Source organism: Gopherus flavomarginatus, chromosome 5 (genome assembly GCF_025201925.1).
Source record: "Gopherus flavomarginatus isolate rGopFla2 chromosome 5, rGopFla2.mat.asm, whole genome shotgun sequence".
In the NCBI taxonomy this organism is placed as follows: Eukaryota; Metazoa; Chordata; order Testudines; family Testudinidae; genus Gopherus; species Gopherus flavomarginatus.
The window spans coordinates 41951724-41971738 of NC_066621.1; the positions used below are offsets into that span (position 1 = coordinate 41951724).

Below are 20015 nucleotides of genomic sequence, written 5' to 3' on the forward strand. Positions count from 1 at the left end.
AAATGAAGCAGAAAGGAATATTGAAAAAGATAAGCACCTAATGAGAAATTACTTAAAGGAGGAAATTTCAGTTGAGAGTCTGGAATGAAATATAAGATCCCTCTGACTAAGAAAAGCTTCTGAGAGATGGGTTGTACATCACCACCACCTAGTGGACATCCACATTTGCCATGATCTCTGAACTGTGACAGGTCAAGTGTCCAATAGAAAATCAGAGAGTAGCTGCTCTGCAGCTTCTTCAATTAATTCAGCAACTCTGGGGTCCCACACAGTGACCTCAGTCTGAGCTTGTCAAACTTTGTTTTTGAAATGAGTAGAATCATAGTATCATAGAATATTAGGGTTGGAAGATATCTCAGGAGGTCATCTAGTCCAATCCCCTGCTCAAAGCAGGACCAATCTCCAACTAAATCATACCAGCTAGGGCTTTGTCAAGCCAGGCCTTAAAAACCTCTAAGAATGGAGATTCCACCACCATCCTAGATAACTCATTCCAGTGCTTCACCACCCTCCTAGTGAAACAGTGTTTCCTAATATCCAACCTAAACCTCCTCCACTGCAACTTGAGACCATTGCTCCTTGTTCTGTCATCTGCTATCACTGAGAATAGCCAAGCTCCTTCGTCTTTGGACCCCCCTCTTCATGTAGTTTAAGGCTGCTATCAAATCCCCCCTCACTCTTCTCTTCTGCAGACTAAATAACCCCAGTTACCTCAGCCTCTCCACGTAAGACATGTGCCCCAGCCCCCTAATATTTTTCGTTGTCCACCATTGGACTCTCTCCAATTAGTCCATATCCCTTCTGTAGTTGGGGGACCAAAACTGGACACAATACTCCAGGTGTGAGCTCACCAGTGCCAAATAGAGGGGAATAATCACTTCCCTCGATCTGCTGGAAATGCCCTTACAAATACAGCCCAATATGCCATTGGCCTTCTTGTCAACAAGGGCACACTGCTGACTCATATCCAGCTTCTCATCCACTATAATCCCCAGGTCATTTTCTGCAGATCTGCTGCTTAGCGAATTGGCCCCCAGCCTGTAGCAGTGCGTGGGATTCTTCCTTCCTAAGTTCAGGACTCTGCACTTGTCCTTTTTGAACCTCATCAGATTTCTTTTGGCCCAATCCTCCAATTTGTCTAGGTCACTCTGGACCCTACCCCGACCCTCCAGTGTATCTACCTCTCTGCCCAGTTTAGTGTCATCTGCAAACTTGCTGAGGGTGCAATTCATCCCATCATCCAGATCATTAATAAAGATGTTGAACAAAACTGCCCCAGGACCGACCCCTGGGGCACTCTGCTTCATAGCAGATGCCAACTAGACATCAAGCTGTTTATCACTTCCCACTGAGCCTGACAATCTAGCCAGCTTTCTATCCACCTTATAGTCCATTCATCCAATCTATACTTCTTTAACTTGCAGGCAAGAATATTGTGGAAGACAGTATCAAAAGCTTTGCTAAAGTCAAGATATATCACATCCACCACTTTCCCAATGTCCACAGAGCCAGTTATCTCATCATACAAGACAATCAGGTTGGTCAGGCATGACTTGCCCTTGATGAATCCATGATGACTGTTCCTGATCACCTTCCTCTCCTCCAAGTGCTTCAAAATGGATTATTTGAGGACCTGCTCCATGATTTTGCTGGGGACTGAAGTGAGGCTGATAGATCTGCAGTTCCCCAGGATCTCTTTCTTCCCTTTTTAAAAATATGGGCAGTATATTTGCCTTTTTCCAATTGTCCGGGACCTTCCTTTGTCTAATAAATAATTTATCTTTTCACTTGCAGGTTTAAACTTGTGCAAATGGTGGATTCTATGTAACTTGAAGTCTTTAAACCAAGATTTGAGAACTTCAGTGACTCAGAAAGTAATGAAGTGACTCTTAATCCTGGGTACCCCGAGAACCATCACACTGGAACAGAGAGGGAGAGAAAGAGAGAGAAAAACCACCCCCTGCTGTTCCCCAAACCCCACCTTTGAATCAGGGAGAAATGAGATCAAATAAAGATACATGAATGGTAAACAAATAGACTTGCACAGGGTTTAGATACCATGGTGATGGGCACCTCAGAAATATCTAAGATTAAAATACCTAAAATCTTCTCTCCAGCCTCCTGAGTCTTTCCTGACTTTAAACCACCCACAGCTACGCTGCTTAGCTCTGTCTCTCCTGCTCACCTGAGATAAATGTCATTGAACCACTAAGCTGCCACATAAGCCAAACCCACATGTATTCCAGCAAATACTCAGTTGGTGCAACTTGATGTCAACGGAGCTATGACAGTTTACACCAGCTGAGTATCTGCCCCATTGACTGGACAGTTAAACAAATTCCTGAGCAGCCATAGTGAAGAGCTGCGCGGCTGTAGAATTTCTGGAATAACAGCAGTAAAAAGGGGACTTTTAAAAAGGAAGGAACAATTTCTTACTTTAGTTTCTTTAATTTACAGTTTGGATCCTCCAATGCTTCACAGAACAAGTAAATAGGTGAGTGACGTGGCTCATGCTGATGTTTTTCCCTGAAAAGAGAGAATAGACATTTTCTATGTTGTTCTCTGGACACAAATTTTAAATCTATTTCCTGAACAGTAAAATAGGCTCTTATATGGAGTGATCATGCACTGTGAATGAGAGATTCTGCCATTTCAATGTGTCCCATTCATACCTAAATCCTCCAAACCAAAAATATATTCAGTACATTAAGATGTACTTTTAATACACAGAGTCAAATAGAATAGGCTCTGCTAAGTGTAACTTATTCATTTTTTGAACTTGTGGTACTCTGGGCATTCACATGCAGTTCTAAGAACTCACACCAACGGGAATGTCTACAATGGTTTTATACTTTTGTGTTGGTCAGTCATTTTTCAGATCAGTTCTGGAGATATAATAGGAATGATTGTGTTTCTCTGACCAAGAGAGTTGACTTTAATTTACCCACTGAAGTAAAAAGCAAGAAGATGAGTATTTGCTTACAATTTAAAGTAGGACAACTATCACTCAGCAATGTGTGATTGGTGTTACACTTTCGGAAATTACATCCCCATAACTAACAGAAATGGTGTCTTAGATCCTGACACCAGTGTGTGTAAGAGAGCGAGTTAATTTTAAGGCAGCATCTGTATAACAAATAGTGCTGGATTATCATCATCATGGCAAATGCCTAATGGACAAAGCCTCGTTGCAGATTGAGCACCACCCAGATCAATCTCTATCTGGGACCTTACAATGGTCTGGCTGGATTCTCAATCTATATACACTATTGGCATTCTTATTGCGCCACCAAAGCTTTTGGCACCCATGTGACCACCTACCATCTAGTAGCATTCCTTGGTAAATGTGTTTTGTAGTTCATTAATCTTCCATCCTAATAATGTGTTGACGCCAAGAAAACTGCTGAAACCAAACCTGTGCTGAGCTTGTCCTGCCACTTAATATGGAGCAACTGACAAAGACAACAAGAATCAAAAATGTCAATCCAGTTCTCTTCAGCCTTCCTCAGTGGTGTTTTTACGAATGCAGATTGGTGAGACTGATACTGGAATGCTGTGTCCAATTCTGATGTCAACATTTTTAATAGGTTGTTGAAACACTAGAAAGAAGCCTCAAAAATGATTTGAGGGCTGGAGAAAATGCCAGTGAGTGACTGAAGTAGCTCATTTTTTTTTTTTAGTTTAGCGAAAGTAAGATCAAGATGTGACTTCATTACAGTGTCCAAGTACCTACATGAGGAGGAAATAACAGATACTAATGGGCTCTTTAATCTAGTGGAGAAAGGCATAACAAGACCCAATGGCTTGAAGTTAAGGCCAGACAAACTCAAATGAGACATAAGGCACACTTTCAACAAAAAACAAACAAACAAACAAAACAAACAAAAAAAAAACACCAAGCAGAGAGGGTGGTTAACCATTGAAACAAAATACCACAGGAAGTGGTAGATTCTCCATTTCTTGATGGCTTCAAATCCAGACTAGATGCCTTTCTGGAAGAAATGCTTAATAAAATACAACCTATTAGACTCAATATAGGGGTAAGTGAAATTCTACAGCTTATGTTATATATGAGGACAGACTAGAGGAGCTAATGGTCCCTTCTGGCCTTAATATCTATAACTCCAGAGTGGGGAGGGACACATGGGTTACATGCCCCCCCAGATTTCGGCCAGAGTTTCTGCCAGCTGTGTTCCCACCCTGTGCAGAAGCTCCTGGATCTGGTGAGCTGCAAACTGCGGTTGCATGGAGAGGGAGGAGCAAGCAGCTGTGAGCTACAGGGAGGGGCCCCTGAGGGTAAGATGGGAAGGCGTGCCTGGGAGGGGCATGACTCAAACTGTTGGGGGAAGTTGAACCTTTAAGTTGTTCCCCCTACTGTCAGCAGGTACAAGTCTTGTCTGTATAACTCTATACACTGAAAGGAGACACTCTGGTTGAAATTCTGGCCCCGCTGAAGTCAATAGGAGTTTTGTTACTGACTTCATTGAAGCCAGGATTTCACCCACTCTCTGTCTCAGCTCCCATCACTTTACTTCAGCACTCACAACCACATCACTGCCTCTCACACCTTTGAGCCAACACATCTGCAGGCAAGCAGAAACATCAAAGAAGTGAGCAAAAACAAGCAAACCAACACCGGTCTACAAAAGAATGTCATGAGCCGCAAGCACAACTTGAACAGGAGTACTTGTGGCACTTTAGAGACTAACAAATTTATTTGAGCGTACGCTTTCGTGGGCTACAGCCCACTTCATCGGATGCATGTAGTGAAAAATACAGCAGGAAGATATGTGTGTATACACACACACACACACACACAGAGAACATGAAACAATGAGTGTTACCATACACACTATAAGGAGAGTGATCAGTTAAGGTGAACTATTATCAGGAGGAGAGAAAAAAAACTGTTTGTAGTGGTAATGAAAATGGTCCATTTTGAGCAATTGACATGGAGATGTGAAGAAGTGTGTGTGTTGGAGTGGGGGGAATAAGCATGGTGAAATAGTTTTATTTCGTGTAATGGCCCATTCAAGTCTAATTTGATAGTGTCCAATTTGCAAATTAATTCCAATTCAGCAGTCTCTCGCTGGAGTCTGTTTTTGAAGGTTTTTTTGTTGTAATATTGTGACTTTTAGGTCTGTAGTTGAGTGGCCAGGAAGATTCAAGTGTTCTCCAACTGGTTTTTGAATGTTATAATTCTTGACATCTGATTTGTGTCCATTTATTCTTTTGCGTAGAGACTGTCCAGTTTGGCCAATGTACATGGCAGAGGGGCATTGCTGGCAGATGATGGCATATATCACATTGGTAGATGTGCAGGTGAACGAGCCTCTGATGGTGTGGCTGATGTGATTAGGTCCTATGATGGTATCCCCTGAATAGATATGTGGACAGAGTTGGCAACAGGCTTTGTTGCAAGGATAGGTTCCTGGGTTAGTGTTTTTGTTGTGTGGTGTTTGGTTGCTGGTGTTTGCTTCAGGTTTAGGGGCTGTCTGTAAGCAAGGACTCGCCTGTCTCCTAAGGTCTGTGAGAGTTAGGGATTGTCCTTCAGGATAGGTTGTAGATCCTTGATGATGCACTGGAGAGGTTTTAGTTGGGGGCTGAAGGTGATGGCTGGTGGCGTTCTCTTACTTTCTTTGTTGGGCCTGTCCTGTAGTAGGTGACTTCGGGGTACTCTTCTGGCTCTGTCAATCTGTTTCTTCACTGCAGCAGGTGGGTATTGTAGTTGTAAGAATGCTTGATAGAGATCTTGTAGGTGTTTGTCTGAGGGGTTGGGGCAAATCTGATTGTATCATAGAGCTTGGCTGTAGACGATAGATCGAGTGGTGTGGTCTGGATGAAAGCTAAAGGCATGTAGGTAAGTAAGCAGGACTGTCTGGCTATGCAGACTCCCTCCTCAGGCCCTACGCTACCAGCACTCCTAGCTATCTTTGAGACACCACTGACTTCCTGAGGAAACTACAATCCATTGGTGATCTTCCTGAAAACATCATCAGCCACTATGGATGTAGAAGCCCCCTACACCAACATTCCACACAAAGATGGACTACAAGCCGTCAGGAACAGTATTTCCGATAATGTCACAGCAAACTTAGTGGCAGAACTTTGTAAATTTGCCTTCACCCATAACTATTTCACATTTGGAGACAGTGTGTACCTTCAAATCAGCGGCACTGCTATGGGTACCCACATGGCCCGATAGTATTCCAACATTTTTATGGGTGACTTAGAACAACGCTTCCTTAGCTCTCAACCCCTAACGCCCCTACTCTGCTTGCGCTACACTGATGACATCTTCATCATCTGGACCCACGGAAAAGAAGCCCTTGAGGAATTCCATCATGATTTCAACAATTTTCACCCCACCATCAACCTCAGCCTGAACCAGTCCACACAAGAGATCCACTTCCTGAACACTACAGTACTAATAAATGATGGCCACATAAACACCACCCTATACCGGAAACCTACTGATTATTATAAATACCGATGCTCTGTCCCAGAAGGGAGAATATTATGCTGATCCAAAGGACTCAAACCCTAAAATCTCCTGCAGCCTCAAACCTCATAACTTTCTGGGCATGGCTTCCCACCAAGCCATGGTCACCGTCAAACAGCCCATGGGATCCCTCCTGATGAGCAGAAGCCATAAGTAAGGAACTCCATGATGTCCAAGACAGAATATCTATATGAAAGGGCATATATATGTCTCCCCCTCCCCCTTGATCTCCAAGGACTACAACTCTACAAGTATATCAAGACTCCCCACTGGCAGGACATTTTGGCAACTTTAAAACTCTGTGCCCAGTCTCTTGTCTCTTCTGGGAGCCTTGTATGCAGACCAGAGCACAGGCCTATCAGTCTATTGAAATGCATGGGCCCACTCCAAGGTACTGCACAATAAACCCTCCAGACTCCTGCAGTCCCTCAAGATTTTAGCCGGCCTTTGAACAGTTGCTGTCCTGGATTTTGTAGTAGAATTACCTGAGTTCAATGGGTTCATGACCATTCTGACAATAGTGGACCATCTCACAAAGGTGGCACTCTTCATCACTTGCACTGGCCCAACCTCCACCCAGGAAACTTCCTGACTCTGAGTGGATCAAATTGTCCACCTCCATATCCTCCTGGAGCACATCATCCATGACCACAGTGTGTAATTTATCTCCGACTTCCAACAAGGAGCTCTCTGGATTCTGGGCATCCGTTTCTGTCTCTCCTTCACCTACCACTCCCAGACAAAAGATCAAATGGAAAGAACCAACCACATCCTGGAACAGTATCTTCAGTGCTACATAAAATTCCACCAGAACATCTGGTCCTTGCTGCTATCTCAGGCACAGTTCACGTACTATTATGCAAAACATACCTCTATGGGGCAAAGATGTTTTTTTCTCAGATTATGGGTTCTACCCAAGCTATCCACAGCATCCCACAATCCAGCAGCACAAGATGACCTAAAGTTAGCCTGGAGAATGCTAAGCAGAGCTATAAACATTATGCTGACCACCAATGACTGGAGGGCGCCCTCCTTTCGGTAGACCAGAGGTGTCATAGGTTCCACCCCCACTCTGAACTTTGCAGTATAGATGTGGGGACCTGCATTTGAACCCCTAAGCTTAATTACCAGCTTAGATTAATATGCTGCCACCATCCAAATATTTGAGTTACTTGGAAAACTCTGTCTTTCCCCCCCTCAAAAAACCTTCTCCTCCCTGGGTAGCCTTCAGAGACTCCTTCACTAATTCCCTGGTGAACACCGATTCAAACCCCTTGGATTTTAAAACAAGGAAGAATTACTTATTCCTCCCCTCCTTTTCCCCCCACCAGTTCCTGGTGAGTCCAGATTCAATCCCCTTGGATTTAAAAATAAGGAGAAATTAATCAGGTTCTTAAAAAGAACGTTTTTAATTAAAAAGAAAAGTAAAAGAAAAAAACCTCTGGGAGATAGCATACAAGCTGATCTTACAGCCAGCAGATTTAAAACACAGGATGTTCCCCTGGGCAAAAACCTTAGTACACACAAGAATACCCAATTTGATTATCCCCCTAATGTCAAGACAAGTTACAAAAAGAAAATAAACAAACCTATTTATTTTCTTTCTTAATACTTACTACTTTGACAAGAGGCTGATTTCTTGATTTTTTTTACTCCAGCCAAAACTGAAACGGAGGCAGGGGAGATTAGGGCCAAATGGGTAGAGGTGGCAGAAAAGAAAAAAACTAGTAGCAGTTGGAGCGAATATCAGAAGAGACAATCTGAAACAAAACCCTACGACCAGGAGTAACCCAAGGCACCCCCTACATCCCAAGGGGATTGGACCTGGACTCACCAGGGATTGGTGAAGGAAAGCTGGGGGGTGGGAGGATAAGTAATTCTTCCCTGTTTTAAGATCCAAGGGATTTGGATCGGTGTTCACCAGAAAATTGGTGGAGGAGTCTCTCCAGGCTACCCAGGGAAGAAAAGGTTTTGAGGGGAAAGACAGAGTTTCCCAAATGACTCAAACTATTTGGGTAGTGGTAGTCAGACCAGATCTAAGCTGGTAATTCAGTTTAGGGGTTCACATGCAGGTCCCCACATCTGTACTCTAAAGTCCAGAGTGGGGGTGAAACCTATGACAAGAGGGTATGGCTCTCAACAAAATACCCACACACGGACAGGCCATCTCATAATTAGACTACCAGTTCCTTGGCCCCACCAAGTTCCGTGGCAAATAAACCCAGTCATCTTTCAAGTCAACTTAACCAATTCCCTCCAAGTACACCTGGTTTTCCATATGCTTCTGGGAACTGGTACAGGATGTTCACACCACTGACCTGTAAACAACTTCCACAAAAACCACCCTGGAAAACCGAGACCACTACAGCCTGGGGTGGGGCACACCAGGGCACTGGGTGATCTGTAGGGTCATGGTTTCCAAACCCTAGCCCGTGGTTTCCACGCAGTGTTCAGGACATGGCCACCCCCCAGCAGATCATCAGAATCAGTGGAGAAGGGAGCTAGAGGAGCTCTAGTTTACTAGGGATTCTGCCCACGAACCTCTTGATTGGGGAACACATCTGGCCCCACTAATGGGCTCAGAGGCACTACTTAAGCCAGAAGGAGGCACAGAAAGTTGTCCAAGTAACTAGGGTGGATACCTGCCTGGCTGCCACTTTGGACCACGCCCATGAACCTGACTCCTTAGCTCTGTCTTCCTTCCTGTTCCTGCCTGCTTTATCCCAGAACCTTCTCCACTCCCTGCTCCTGTTTTTCTACCTCACTCCAAATCCCTGCTACTCTGCCCCATCCTGTATTCTGGCTCTGGCTTTGACCCTTGACTTGTCCCCTGACTCCAGCTCTGACACTTGGCTCCAGGGTTGGCTCCTAACTCCAACCACTAGACCTGACCACTCGCACCCTGATCCTTACACAGGAATAACTGCTAACCCATTTGTAGAGCAGCCACTGGAGGAGATCTTGACAAACACTTTCACAGAGGGTTACTCAAGTATTTACTAATTATCAGTAGGCTATTGTTGATCAGGAATCCTGGATTCTATCGCTCACTCAGGGTGAGGAATGTGGTTTATTGTGATTAGAGATAGGATAAGCAAAACTGGTGCAGTGAACATGAAAAGCAGTATGTGTCAGTGGATGGAAGTGGGATTTGTTATGTTAGAGAGCTGGGGTCTGTCCTGGCAGTGACCCTGCCTAATCTCTCTGCCAGTTTCTTCAAATAACGGGGTGTGTTCAGCAGATCTTTGAGAACTGCCTTCTAAGGCTGGGGCTCATAGCCTTGGCCAAGAAAAGGGTAATCAATTGCATGAGAATATACTATGAGCAGCACTGAGAAGAAGTGAGGTTTGAACTCTTGGGCTCCTGTTTTCCAGACTTAGGAAGTTTGTCCCACATTATAGTGGCATTTGGTGAGGAAATCCCACCAACTGAGTGTTGGCATTTGGGCCGTAGCAGATACATTGGCACATTTGGCTTGATGCACACATTTACTGTTATGATTAAAATGGTATAAAATGCTCCACAGACAGACAGTTCCTATGTGTAACTGATATTAGCACCCCAAAAACTGTGTGTTAATGCAGAGTTAAGGTTGCCCAGCTCTGTCTTGTACCTTTGCAGAATGTGGAGAGTGACTTAACTTAATCCTGTGTGACAGGGTTTGCTCCACAGCAGCCTCATGGTTCACCAGAGCACTGTGCACCCTGCCTCAGGGCCTCCAATGATCAGCCACTGCCTCTTGTGAGATCCAGTGCAGTGGTGCTTTAGCCCTTTGGCTAAGGCACTCTTCAGTCCCTGCCTTTCGAGGTATTAAAGTCCCAAAAGAAGCAAAAACCAAAAAACTCTGAATAGGGTCATCCCACAAGTCTTTGGCAGGACCCTGCCCATTTATAGCCCTTTATAGACTCAGACTCATAGACTCTAGGACTGGAAGGGACCTTGAGAGGTCATCGAGTCCAGTCCCCTGCCCTCATGGCAGGACCAAATACTGTCTAGACCATCCCTGATAGACATTTATCTAACCTACTCTTAAATATCTCCAGAGATGGAGATTCCACAACTTCCCTAGGCAATCTATTCCAGTGTTTAACTACCCTGACAGTTAGGAACTTTTTCCTAATGTCCAACCTAAATCTCCCTTGCTGCAGTTTAAGCCCATTGCTTCTTGTTCTATCATTGGAGGCTAAGAGGAACAAGTTTTCTCCCTCCTCCTGATGACACCCTTTTAGATATCTGAAAACGGCTATCATGTCCCCTCTCAGTCTTCTCTTTTCCAAACTAAACAAACCCAATTCCTTCAGCCTTCCTTCATAGGTCATGTTCTCAAGACCTTTAATCATTCTTGTTGCTCTTCTCTGGACCCTCTCCAATTTCTCCACATCTTTCTTGAAATGCGGTGCCCAGAACTGGACACAATACTCCAGTTGAGGCCTAACCAGCGCAGAGTAAAGCGGAAGAATGACTTCTCGTGTCTTGTTTACAACACACCTGTTAATGCATCCCAGAATCATGTTTTCTTTTTTTGCAACAGTATCACACTGTTGACTCATATTAAGCTTGTGGTCCACTATGACCCCTAGATCTCTTTCTGCCATACTCCTTCCTAGACAGTCTCTTCCCATTCTATGTGTGTGAAACTGATTGTTCCTTCCTAAGTGGAGCACTTTGCATTTATCTTTATTGAACTTCATCCTGTTTACCTCAGACCATTTCTCCAACTTGTCCAGATCATTTTGAATTTTGACCCTGTCCTCCAAAGCAGTTGCAATCCCTCCCAGTTTGGTATCATCCGCAAACTTAATAAGCGTACTTTCTATGCCAACATCTAAATCGTTGATGAAGATATTGAACAGAACCGGTCCCAAGACAGACCCCTGCGGAACCCCACTTGTTATACCTTTCCAGCAGGATTGGGAGCCATTAACAACTACTCTCTGAGTACGGTTATCCAGCCAGTTATGCACCCACCTTATAGTAGCCCCATCTAAATTGTACTTTCCTAGTTTATCTATAAGAATATCATGCGAGACCGTATCAAATGCCTTACTGAAGTCTAGGTATATCACATCCACCGCTTCTCCCTTATCCACAAGGCTCGTTATCCTATCAAAGAACGCTATCAGATTAGATTTACTCTGGGCCAATCTCCAATAATCAGTTCCCAGGGCTCGGTCATCCCATCTATTGGGAGGTTCGTCCAACTGGAAACCTCTCTCAGCTCCTAGATGTAACCAGGATTCCCTCACAGAGGGAGAATCAGGGCTCTCCTCTCCTTTCTGGACAGTACCAAACAGAACTAAATTGTCTCCTTTTAACTGCCCACTTCACGCCTGACATCTGCTGCAGTTGTCGTAGGATGGAGCTAATTGAGCCTACAGTCTCTCATTAATCTTCTCCTTGTCAGCATGGGGCCTGTATGCCCTGTCACAATCTGAAAACTAGGAAATACAAAAAACTGAGCTATGCATCAGGCTGCCTGAAAACACTTTGGTTTGTCAAGAGTCCCAGATCAATTTCATATGCGCAAATTACTGTCTCTGGCACATTGCCACGGCTCAAATCACATTGGAGATCCAACATTTACCCTGAACAATTTAAATAATCCTTCCCCAAAGGCAAAGTGGATGCCAAACACTAGCTGACTAGTCCAGTTAGGTTTGTGGTGGAGGCTGAATTTTTCTATCAAATGTGAAATGAATTGGCAAAGAGGTTCCTGGATTAGGACACACTAAAAATAGAGATCTTCACCGTAGGTCAAAAAGTAATTATTTTTGCTACTTTCCAGTCATGCAACAAAAAGAAAGAAGTCAAAACAGTTCACTGGATTCCCCTAGCTGGGATCTAGTGCACAGAACCAAAGTTATTATCATGGATTATTTGTAGTACAATAGCCCCTGGAGGCCACAGTCAGGATTAGGGTCCCAGTGTGCAAGGCACCATATCTATACATTATAACAGACAGCGCTTACACAAAAGATTATTATATGCAGAGCTGGTAGCAACTCCTATTATTAGGATTGCTGGACATGTCCCTGTTTTCAGTTGCTTATAACTTTGCTAAATTTTAACCATTTGGGCTGAAGTTTTCCATGCCTGGTGTTTCCATCAGGTTAAATATTCTGAAAGTTTCTGCTAAAATGGTTCAGCCATTTTTGAGAATTAGGTTTGTGTCGTTGCATCCCATAATGCTTTACAGCAGGCCTGCACAACATACGGCCAGCAGAGGCTCATTGTGTGGCCCGCGGCGGGATTCAAAAGGCTTTGAGCTGCTTGCAGCGGCAGGGAGCCCAGAGCCATTTAAATCCCAGCCGCGGCCGGGATTCAAAAGGCTCTGAGCTGCCCGCAGCGGCGGGGAGCTCAGAGCTCTTTAAATCTCAGCCCCGGCTGGGATTCATAGGGCTCTGGGCTGCCCGCAGCGGTGGGGAGCTCAGAGCTCTTTAAATCTCAGCCGCGGTAGGGATTCAAAAGGCTCTAAGCTGCTCACAGCGGTGGGGAGCCCAGAGCCATTTAAATCTCAGCTGCGGCCAGGATTCATAGAGTTCTGGGCTGCCCACAGCAGCGGGGAGCTCAGACCTCTTTAAATCCCAGCCGCGGCCGCGATTCAAAGGGCTCTGGGCTGCCCACAGCCGCGGGGAGCCCAGAGTCCTTTAAATCCCAGCCCCAGCCGCGATTCAAAGGGCTCTGGGCTGCTCGCAGTGGCAGGGAGCTCAGAGCCATTTAAATCTCAGCCACAGCCAGGATTCATAGGGCTCTGGGCTGCCCACAGCCACAGAGAGCCCAGAGCCCTTTAAATCTCAGCCGCCAGGGCTGGCTTTAGGCCAATTCATCCAATTCCCCTGAATTAGCCTGCCCTTAAGAGAGCCACATGCCCAAGCCCCAGTACAGTGTACCGGCAAAAGCCAGTGCACTGTAGCAGGGTGGTCCAGCTTCCCCAGGGGGCAATTTAAAAGGCCTGTGGCTCCCAGGCCCTTTAAATTGCCACCAGAGCACCACTGCTGGACCTCTGGTGTAGGGCTGTGGCGCTCTGGGGGCTATTTAAAAAGTCTGGGTTCCCGTCGCTTCTACCGCCCCAACCCTTTAAATAGCCACCGGAGCCCCACCACTTCCCCAGGGTTCCCGTGGCTATTTAAAGGGCTGGGATGGTAGAAGAAGGGGAGCCCCAGATCCTTTAAATACCCCCAGAGCCCTGGGGTAGCAGGGGGCTCTGGGAGCTATTTAAGGGCCGGGGCTCCAGCTGCCTCTGCCGCCCCGGTCCTTAAATAGCCGCTGAAGCCACACTGCTTCCCGAGGGCTCCCTTGGCTATTTAAAGGGCTGGGGCGGTAGAAGCAGGGAAGCCGCGGGCTCTTTAAATAGCCCCCAGAGCCCTGGGGTAGCCCTCCAGATGCCTTTGCCGCCCTGGTCCTTTAAATAACCCCCGGAGCCCCACCACTTCCCCAGGGCTCCTGCAGCTATTTACAGGGCTGGGGCAGTGGAAGCAGGGGAGCCCCAGGCCCTTTAAATAGCTCCTGAGCCATGGGCTGCTACTGCTACCCTGGTGGGGGAGGCAGGAGGAGGGGGCACTCACCATACAGGATGGGCTGTACCCCCTGTACCTGCACCAGTTGCCCGCAGCCAACCCCTGCTGCGCCTCCTGCCCTGCCTGCACCAGTTCCTGTCTGCAGCCAGCCCTGCAACCGCTGCCCACAGCCAGCCCGTCTCCAGCCAGCCCCTCACCTCCTTCCTTGCCTTCAGCCCTGCACCAACCCGTCTCCAGCCAGCCCTGCACCCCCTTCCCTGTCTCCAGCCAACTCCTGCTACACACCCCTGCCTGAAGCCAGCCAGTCCTGCACTCCTTTGTCTCCAGCCCTGCCAACCCATGCCGCACCCCCCCTGGCCCTGCCTGAAGCCAGCCAACCCATCCCACATGCCATCTCCAGCCTGCCCCACACCCCTTGCCCAGCCTGCAGCAAGACCCTACCTCCAGCTACCTCCCCCTCACCTCCAGCCAGCCCCATGTGCACTGGTGCCCTGTAGTTCCCAGGGAAGTAACCCTGCACACCTGCTTCAATGAGGTGGGCAGGGAGCAGCTGGGACCCACACGTGCACCCTAGCACACCCTCAGGGAGTGGCGGAGCTCATTTCTAGTTCAGACACATCCTTTTAGAAAAGAACTTTAGGTAGGGTTAACATACATCTGTACTTTCCCAGACATGTCAGGCTTTTTGGATCTTAAATCGCCATCCAGGAGGAAAATACGGATGTATGGTAACTCTACTGGTACAAAAAATACATACTGTGGCAGAATTTTTTATAGGGAACCGGTTACTAAGAAATGAAATGCCTTTTTTTTTTTTTTTTTTTTTTTTTTTTGCTTTTTTACACACGTGTTTTTTTTTTCCAGTCATCCCTGCCGGGGCCCCACCGAAAATGTTCAAATTGGGCCCCACACTTCCTAAAGCCGGTCCTGCCAGCTGCGGACGGGATTCAAAGGCTCTGGGCTGCCCACAGCCATGGGGAGCCCAGAGCCCTTTAAATCTCAGCCATGGCCAGGATTCAAAGGGCTCTGAGCTGTCCGCAGAGATTCTCGGCCGTGGCTGAGATTTAATGGGCTCAGAACTCCCCGCCACCATGGGCAGCCCAGAGCCCTTTGAATCCCGGCGGTGGCTCCAGCGGATGCGCTGGGGCTGGGATTTAAAGGGCTTGGGCTCCCCTCAGCAGCAGGAGCTCTGGGCCCTTTAACTCCCTGCCCCAGCCCCACAGAGCTCCGGGTTCCCGCAGCCGCTGGAGCCCCAGGCCCTTTAATTTGACCCTGAGGGCTGAGCGAGCTCTTCAGCTGGAAGCCCCTGGTTGATTTAAAATCAAGTATCACCTCCCCACCCCCAACCTTCCTTTTTGGCCCACAGCTGTTTTGGTGGGGTGGCACTGGGAAAGGAGGGTTTGTTTCTGCAGGGCTGGGCGGTGCTGGGGCGGAGTGTTTCTGCTGGGCCGGGGGGGAGGTGTTTCCGCAGGGCCAGGGGGTTTTGGCCATCAGCTGTTTTCTTTCGAGTAATGTGGCCCTCACTGCTTTACGAGTTGTGCAGGCCTGCTTTACAGAAATATGCTTATGAATGTAAATATGACATAACCAGAATATGTTTTATGCTAGATATGCCATGTAACATATCTTTGCAAAGGTTATGTACTACTAAACGTATTCATCCTATTCATATATCATTTTATTATCTGAAGTTATAAGCGTTGGCTCTATGCTTGTATATAAAGTGTTTGCTGTAGAAAGCACCTAAGGCAAATTTGATCGACATAGTGAGGGGGTTATTCAAGTAAATGGAAGTACTTGGCAAACAACGGACCTTGATAGATGAAAATCCACATCTGAGATTTCCTGGGAATGTTCCTGTAGAGACCTAAGTCATGCATGGGCATGTGACTTGCCCATGTGACTCCCAAACTGCATCTTGTAGAGTGGATTCTACACAGGGGGAGGGAGGGGTTTAGACCAAGGAGAAACTACATAAAGTCTTGGGGGACCCCTCCATTTTGTCTTCAGCTGGCACAAAAAATAGCCTCTCCACCCCAAAGAGATGCCTGAAAGAAACTGAAACAAAACCCAGCAACTACAGAGGTGTGAGTGATTGCTGGACCCAGACTAGGAGGAAGTCCAGTCTGTAAAAGAAGCTTATCGAAACATCTGAAGGTGAGATTTCATCTGTAATCACTTTCTTACTGTACTAGGCTTAGACTTGTGTGTTTCATTTCATTTTGTTTGGTAATTTACTTTGTTCTGTCTGTTATTACTTGGAACCACTTAAATCCTACTTTTTGTATTTAATAAAAATCACTTTTTACTTATTAATTAATCCATAGTATGTATTAATACCTGGGGAGGGGGGTGCAAACAGCTGTGCATCTCTCTCTCTATCAGTGTTATAGAAGGCAAACAATTTGTGAGTTTGCCCTGTATAAGCTTTATACAGAATAAATCGATTTATTTAGGGTCTGGAGCCCATTGGGAACTGGATGTTGGAGACAAGAACACTTCTTAAGCTGTTTTCAGTTAAGCCTGCAGCTTTTGAGGGACATGGTTTAGACCTGGGTCTGCGTTTGTAGCAGGTTTGTGTGTCTGGCACAACCAGGCAGGGCACTGAAGTCCCAAGATGGCAGGTAAAACAGGCTCAGAGGTAGTCCCAGCACATCAGGTGGCAGTTCCCAAGGGGTTTTACCCATGTTAAAAAAAGTAAATCTTGCAACCTTTTCCCTCAGAAGTTCTAGCTCCCCCATGTTTTGGAGCAGGGACTTGAAATTTGGCAAGGATGGAGGGTGGTCTTTGTGTCAGGACCATGCCTTTTGCTGTTCCCATGAAAAATACACCCAAATACGGCCAAGTTATAAACCTTTGAAAAATCTCCATTTGCATAAGCTCTGTAGAGACACGTTAGAGTTTTGTAGCTAAATTTCTTCTGAGTTTTGGTTGTTGCTGCTGTTTGTAATCTTGTCAATCACTCATGGTTCTCATCACACCCCCATTTCTTCATTACAGTAGCTGTCTTCTCCCTCTAGTGGCCCGTTCCTTGTATTCCCTCACCCCTCTACAGTTCCCACCTGGTCTACCTATTCCATACCAATCTCCCCTCTCCTTCCACCAGCCCAAATAGATATAGGTCCCATATCCACAGTTGCCTCCTGACCTCTGATTTATATCTGCCCTAACCTGGGATCTCCCCCAATCCTCATCCTCTCTGCCTCCCTCACTCACCCCCACCTCACCTTGGCCCCTCTGCTGCCATCCTTCCTAACCTCAAGCCCACCCCTCTTCTTTCCTACCCTCCCCGCTCACTTCTGCTGTCTCCGGAACACCCATTCCATCTCTAAAAAGATCTCAGTCATCCAAAACCTTTTCATATCTCATTGCCCCCAGTTCCACACACTCCAGTGCAAAACTCTATGGAGTAAGTGTGATGAAGTTGGGGTACATATTGCTTTTGGTAGCTATTAGAGATGGAGGTGAAAGCCAAATGAAGCACGGCAGCATTACTGACAACGTTTAGGCAACATGAAGGTAGAAATGAGTGCACAAGTCTTTTCCCTTAACTTCTTATTTCCATGCTTTTAAGATTTGGGGGTGGATGGGGCATAGTCCTTCCCAGGTTTTAAATGTGTCACTAAATGGAGTCACTTTTAAGCTGGGTCATTTGGCCATTTTTGAGATATGAAAATGAGGGGTGGGGGAAATCGATTATTAAAAAAATAATAAGTTACATAGGCATTTTTAGAGCTCAGATAACACTCACCCATGTGGCTGCTTGCATGGTCTTGGGGAATCTTCATTCAGGTCTTCAGTTAGAAATGTACAAGTGTCTAGATAAACTGACTCCAATTTACAGGAATTCTTTAAACAGAATTGAAGAATAATTTGATCCATTTTGGTAAAGGTATGATGAAGTAATTTTAGTTCAGTTAAATGATTCATTGCACTCTGAACAAATTCTCTTTCTCCAATTTCATACAAACAGTGAAAATATTCAAAATACAAAATCGTCGTGTCCTCATCAAAAGGCAACATATCATATTTGAACAATGACAAAGAGAGTTTTTCTTTAACCCATGTTAGTAAATTATTTTTAATTTTGGGTGAAATTTTGCAGCTAAGTTTTTTCTCCATCTCCTCCATTCTCTTTTTATTTAAGAGACCAAACAGGAATCGCACTGTTAACATTAAATCATTCCTAGATTTTTCACACTTTTCAAACAATTTTTCCACAGGTTGTATAGCAGTTTCTGAATTTTCCTCTGTTTCTTCTTTCTCCAGCACATAAAACAAAGCTGCAAAAAACTCTTGAAAACTCAAGTGAATGAAGGTGTAAACACACTCACAGTCAATGCCTTTTTGAAACATGTTCTCATTCAGAAAGAGGGCATCAGGTTTATCTAATCCGTGTTTCTTGACATCTTCTTCCTCAAACAGTATATTCTTCTTCCAGATTCCATCTGCAGCCAAGGAGCAAAGTCCCTTTAAGTTACCTTGTACCTGTTGCTTTGAAGTGCTGCTGTGACCCTTTAATAAACTGTCGAGATAATGCATGTACACTCCAGTGATTGTACTGGAAGTTTGTGCAAGATCTTCACCTGCTTCCATCTGCTGTTTCAGAACCGTGCAGATGATCCAACACACAAGGGGAACAAAGCACATGGTGAAAAGCACTTCATTGTCTTTTACAAAGTTAAAGGCTTTTCTTGCTTGTTCTTCATTCCCAAAAAACTTGTAGAAATATTCTTTTCTCTCATTTTCAGAAAATCCCAGGATCTCTGCATAACGTTCATCTTTCAAACACTGCCCAAGTTTCTCCAGGGCAATTGGTCTTGTAGTAATTAGTAAGTAAGATTTGAGAAGCACTTTTTTCCTAAATAAACTGCTCAGTATGATTTCCACTGGCTGCTTCTCACAGGAATCAGAGCACTGAATACTTGTTGATTGGTTAAAGGAAAATCTCAGTTCATCAAAACCATCAATTATGAACAGGAGTTTTTCTGGATTCATCAGAATCTCTTTAGTTGGTGCATTTTGATCAGGACAATTTTCTAAAATCAAATCTTCAACACTTCTCTGCTCTCTGACAAAGTTAATTTCCCTGCAATTTATGTAGAAAACATAATCAAACCTGTTCTGATACAGTCCTTCATTTGCCCAGTCCAACATGATCTTTTTTGCTGTCAGTGTTTTTCCAATCCCTGCAGCTCCCTGGAGTACAACAATTTGTGGTGACTGTCCATTTCTATCAGATTCAAATAAATTGGCGATGGTGATAGGACTAGCGCGCTCAGCCATGATCTCTGCATGTCTCCGTCCCAGGGCCATTATTTCGTGTTCTCTCTGCTTTTTGGGACGATGTTCATTTACAATGATCAGCTTTGTGTATCTGCTGTTTAGCTTCACATTCTCACCAAGACGAGAGTTCATGTCTTTTATTGTGGTGTATTTGTTTCGTATATGTTCTCTGTACTTTACTCTGTAAGCTGAGTTAGTGACAAGAAGCATTAGATATTATTGTAATGTTACAATAAAAGCTATTTAAAACAAGAATACTGGTACTGTAAGTTTAAAGTGCACCTTTCATCATAAAGTGTCCCCACACAAATTAACTATGGTCCCAGTCCTTACTCACATCAGTGATCCCACTAAAGCCAGTCATGTGAGAGAAAAGTGTAAGCTCAGACCTTCTGTGCGCACGTAGAATTATATAAAATAACATATAAATATATAAAAATAAAAGAATCACTTAATCAGTTTCTGAAATGCAGCCACCTCGATGGTGAAACCTATCAGGCGTTTAACAGTGCACAATGGCACTCTGTAACAAACAAGGGCATGAAGTGATGGAGAATGACGTATAACGGAAATAGCAATGGGATTTAAGTGCAAAGAATATAACTAAATATAACCTAAAATTGGTCCAGGGCCCAGAGGTTTAAAAAGTGCCATAGCACCTTCAGTGACCACAAATGTTGACCTCTAGTTATTTTGCCTCGATTAAAAGA

The 20015-nt window shown here is 45.2% G+C and overlaps 1 protein-coding gene across 5 annotated transcripts in view; it reads right to left on the reverse strand.

Annotated features, from left to right (window-relative positions):
* LOC127051012 (NACHT, LRR and PYD domains-containing protein 3-like) overlaps positions 1-20015 on the reverse strand; it is a 76131-nt gene that overhangs the window by 40080 nt on the left and 16036 nt on the right. For 4 of the 5 annotated variants that reach the window (XM_050952798.1, XM_050952797.1, XM_050952794.1 and 1 more), the window contains 2 exons: positions 17771-19493; positions 2437-2526 (listed from right to left, as the gene is read on the reverse strand). In XM_050952798.1, coding sequence (XP_050808755.1) covers positions 2437-2526; positions 17771-19493 — 1813 coding nt within the window. The remainder of the gene's footprint in view (positions 1-2436; positions 2527-17770; positions 19494-20015) is intronic. The other variant, XM_050952795.1, reaches the window with a different exon arrangement.